Genomic DNA, 3399 nt, shown 5'->3' on the forward strand with positions numbered 1-3399 from the left:
GAAGAAGAAGAAGAAGAAGAAGAAGAAGCTGCCCTGCAGCTGACAGCCTGTCAGCTTGCATCAGAATCCTGTGTTTGTGTACTCTGTGTACTCATTTTGCCTTCCAGACATCCCAGATTCGAGACCCACTTCTCTGCTGAGGCTGATCCCAGCAGCAACCATCACTGTCTCTAACTTCAGAGGACCCACTGCGGGCACCTGAACTCTTGTAGCACCCATTCATAGAGTTCAGTTCCCAGCACCCACACCAGGGGGCGCACAAGCACCTCTATCTCCAGCTCCAGGGCACCCTATGCAGGCATCCCTTCATAAAGACACAGAGACTCATTAAAAGAGGAAGAGGAGGAGGAAGTTACTAGGAAGCCAGATGTGGTAGTACCAGACTGTAATATAATCCCAGTACTCAGAAGGTGGGGACAGAAGGATCAGGAATTCAAGGTCACCCTCCACTACATAATAAATTCAAGAGCAGATTACACTATATAAGACCCTATCTCAAAACAGAAAAAATCAGAAAGCCAGAATCACTTACTAGAATGATGCAGAGGAGTTCCAGCATATACAGCCTCATCCACACATTTGGGAACCTTGGCCAGTAAACTTCATTTGAAGGTGGGTAGTTGACAAAATTCTTCCAGCAGTAACAATACTCTAAAGAAACACAAAATTTGGTTCATCTAGCAAATGCAATGGTAAATTATTTAAAATTAGTTGGAGTCCGGACGGTGGTGGCACTCACCTTTAATCCCAACACTCAGGAGGCAGAGGCAGATAGATCTCTGTGAGTTCAAAGCCAGCCTGGTCTACAGAACAAGTTCCAGGATAGCTAGGGCTGTTACACAGAGAAACCCTGTCTTGGAAAACAAACAAACACATACATACATACATACATACATACATACTTACATACATACTTGGGCACAGTGTCTCATGCCTGCAATTCAAGCTATTCAGAAGGCTGAAGCAGGAAAACTGAAAATTCAAGGTTAGCCTGTAGCGAGTACAGAGTAACAACTTAAGGACCCTGTCTCGAGTAAAAACTAAGGAGAGCAGGGATGTGGCTCAGCAGTGTATATAGAGCCTGCCTGCCTCCCATATATGCTTAGCACCTGCAAGGCTTTGGCTTCAATTCCCAGCAGCAACAACCACCAAGCATAAACTCTACCGAAAGGCTTTGCCTATTTGTTCCTAGAAGGGGTCACACTCCCTAAAAGGAAGTTCATTTTAGGTGAGCTGGAGGCAGAGATACCTAGGAGAGAAGGGCTTTTGTTCGTCAATCCCTCCTGGTCCCTCCTCACTTTATGTTGAACTTCCCCCTCTGGAATTCCATCCCAGCATCACCAACACCACTCCCTCAAGGACCATTCTTTTCTTACCTTGCTCGGTCATGATCTGGACAGTCACACCTCTGCAGATGAGGTTCCTGAGGCCTTGCCGGTTCCCCGGATCCATGTGGTGATAAAGACGTGCTACATAAATAAACAGAGTCACGTTGGGGTGCTGACTCAAAAACTCTGTGATGGCCTTGGAGCACTCCCCACAGGGACTCCAGGACAGGAACCAGGTGATGGAGCACCGGGCGGATGGACGAAAGGATCTTTGTGAGGTGAGTTTTTCTATGAAATTGATTTCAACGTGTTTGTCGGTATTTCGGCTCGTGTGTCTCCAGATGCTGCGCCTTCCGCCCCAGCTGATCTCATAGAGCAGACAGGTCTCTTTCCGAAGCTCCCTGGGGTCGAAGAAGACTTCAAACTCCTGGGGTTCGATTCTTCTCCTGAAACACAAAAAGACTCCCATGCAGTCTAGGGGATCTAAGAAACTTTCCCCTCATGCTTTGTTGTTTTTAAAACAGATCTTACATATCCTAGGCTGGCCAGGAATTTGATATGGAGCCAGAGCTGACCTTGATTTCTGTTCTATTTATACTTTTTTTTTTTTTCTTTTTTGGTTTTTCCAGACAGGGTTTCTCTGTGGCTTTGGAGCCTGTCCTGTTACTAGCTCTGTAGACCAGGCTGGTCTCGAACTCACAGAGATCCGCCTACCTCTGCTTCCCGAGTGCTGGGATTAAAGGCGTGCGCCACCACCGCCCGGCTTTATTTATACTTTATTTATTTGTGTATGTGTGTGTGTGCTGTACATATATGTTTACGTGCATATGGCCACATGCACTTGCTCGTATGTACACGTGCAGAGGTCAGAGGTCAGTGCTGAACATCTTCCTCTAACATCCTCCACCGTTATTTTCCCCAACAGAGTCTTCCGATGAACCTAGAGCTCTTGGTCAGCGAGCCCCCTGGATCCACTTGACTCTGCCTCTGTGGTGCTGAGGTTACGTAAACTCACCAACAGGCCTGACTGTTAGGATGCTAGCAATCCAAAATAGGGTACTTGTGTTTGTAGAGCAAGCATTATATCCAATGAGCCATCTTCCCAGCAGGACCTTGAACATTTGATATTCCTGCCTCTACCCGAAGAACTGGAACAACCGCTTTGTGGGAACTCAGGGCTTCGTGTATGTGGGCAAGTACTCCACCAACTGAGATATCCCTCCGCCCTTCTCTCTTACACGTTTCTCTTTCTAATCGCCAGGTGTGGTGGCACATATAATCTCAGCACTAAGGAGGCAGACACAGAAGGTTGACAAGTTCAAGAACAGCCTGGGTTACACAGCAAGACTCTGTCTTAAAAACAAAACCAGGAGCTGGGGAGATGGCTCAGCGGGTAAAGGCACAGGGCCTGATGATCTGAGTTGAGTCTCCAGGATCCGTATGGTAGAAGGCGGGAGAAGTGGTTCCAAAAGTGTGGCAAGGTGTGCACAACGCCCACTTCCCACACACACATAAAATACAGAAATGTAATTTAGAAAAAGGGAGGGCACACCACGGCACGTGTCTACTCCCCCGCCCCACTCACAGATTAATAACAGTAAATGTAAGGAAAAAAGAAGTTATGCCGGGCGGTGGTGGCGCACGCCTTTAATCCCAGCACTTGGGAGGCAGAGGCAGGCGGATCTCTGTGAGTTCAAAGCCAGGCTGATTAACAGAGTAAGTCCCAGGATAGAACTGTTAAACAGAGAAACCCTGTCTTGAAAATACAAAAACAAAGCCCAAAAACAAACAAACGGAAAAAAAAAAAAGGACTCAGAAGGATCTCTGTGAACTCAAAAGACCTGTGTATCTAGGGCTACAGAAAGAAGGAGGAGAAGACAGGAAGAGAAGGAGCAGGTGGAGGATGAGGAGCTAGAGGAGGAGGAAAGAATTAATCCAGTCAGTCGCTCACCTGGCTGCAGGACCACCCGCTTGGTAAGGCAGGAGTACCTTAAACCATGTCAAAGGGATAGGAGGAGTAATTGCCCCTCTAATGAGATTTTGTAGCTTTCCTTCTGGAATTCTTGCCCCC

General features: G+C 47.2%; 1 protein-coding gene across 1 annotated transcript in view; it reads right to left on the reverse strand.

Moving 5' to 3' along the window:
* Apobec1 (apolipoprotein B mRNA editing enzyme catalytic subunit 1) overlaps positions 1 to 3399 on the reverse strand; it is a 14045-nt gene that overhangs the window by 2881 nt on the left and 7765 nt on the right. Inside the window, exons 3-4 of the mRNA XM_005365168.2 lie at positions 1377 to 1774; positions 533 to 651 (exon numbers count right to left, since the gene is read on the reverse strand). Of these exons, the coding sequence (XP_005365225.1) occupies positions 533 to 651; positions 1377 to 1774 (517 nt within the window). The remainder of the gene's footprint in view (positions 1 to 532; positions 652 to 1376; positions 1775 to 3399) is intronic.

The sequence above is a fragment of the Microtus ochrogaster genome, unplaced genomic scaffold (assembly GCF_000317375.1).
Source record: "Microtus ochrogaster isolate Prairie Vole_2 unplaced genomic scaffold, MicOch1.0 UNK1, whole genome shotgun sequence".
In the NCBI taxonomy this organism is placed as follows: Eukaryota; Metazoa; Chordata; class Mammalia; order Rodentia; family Cricetidae; genus Microtus; species Microtus ochrogaster.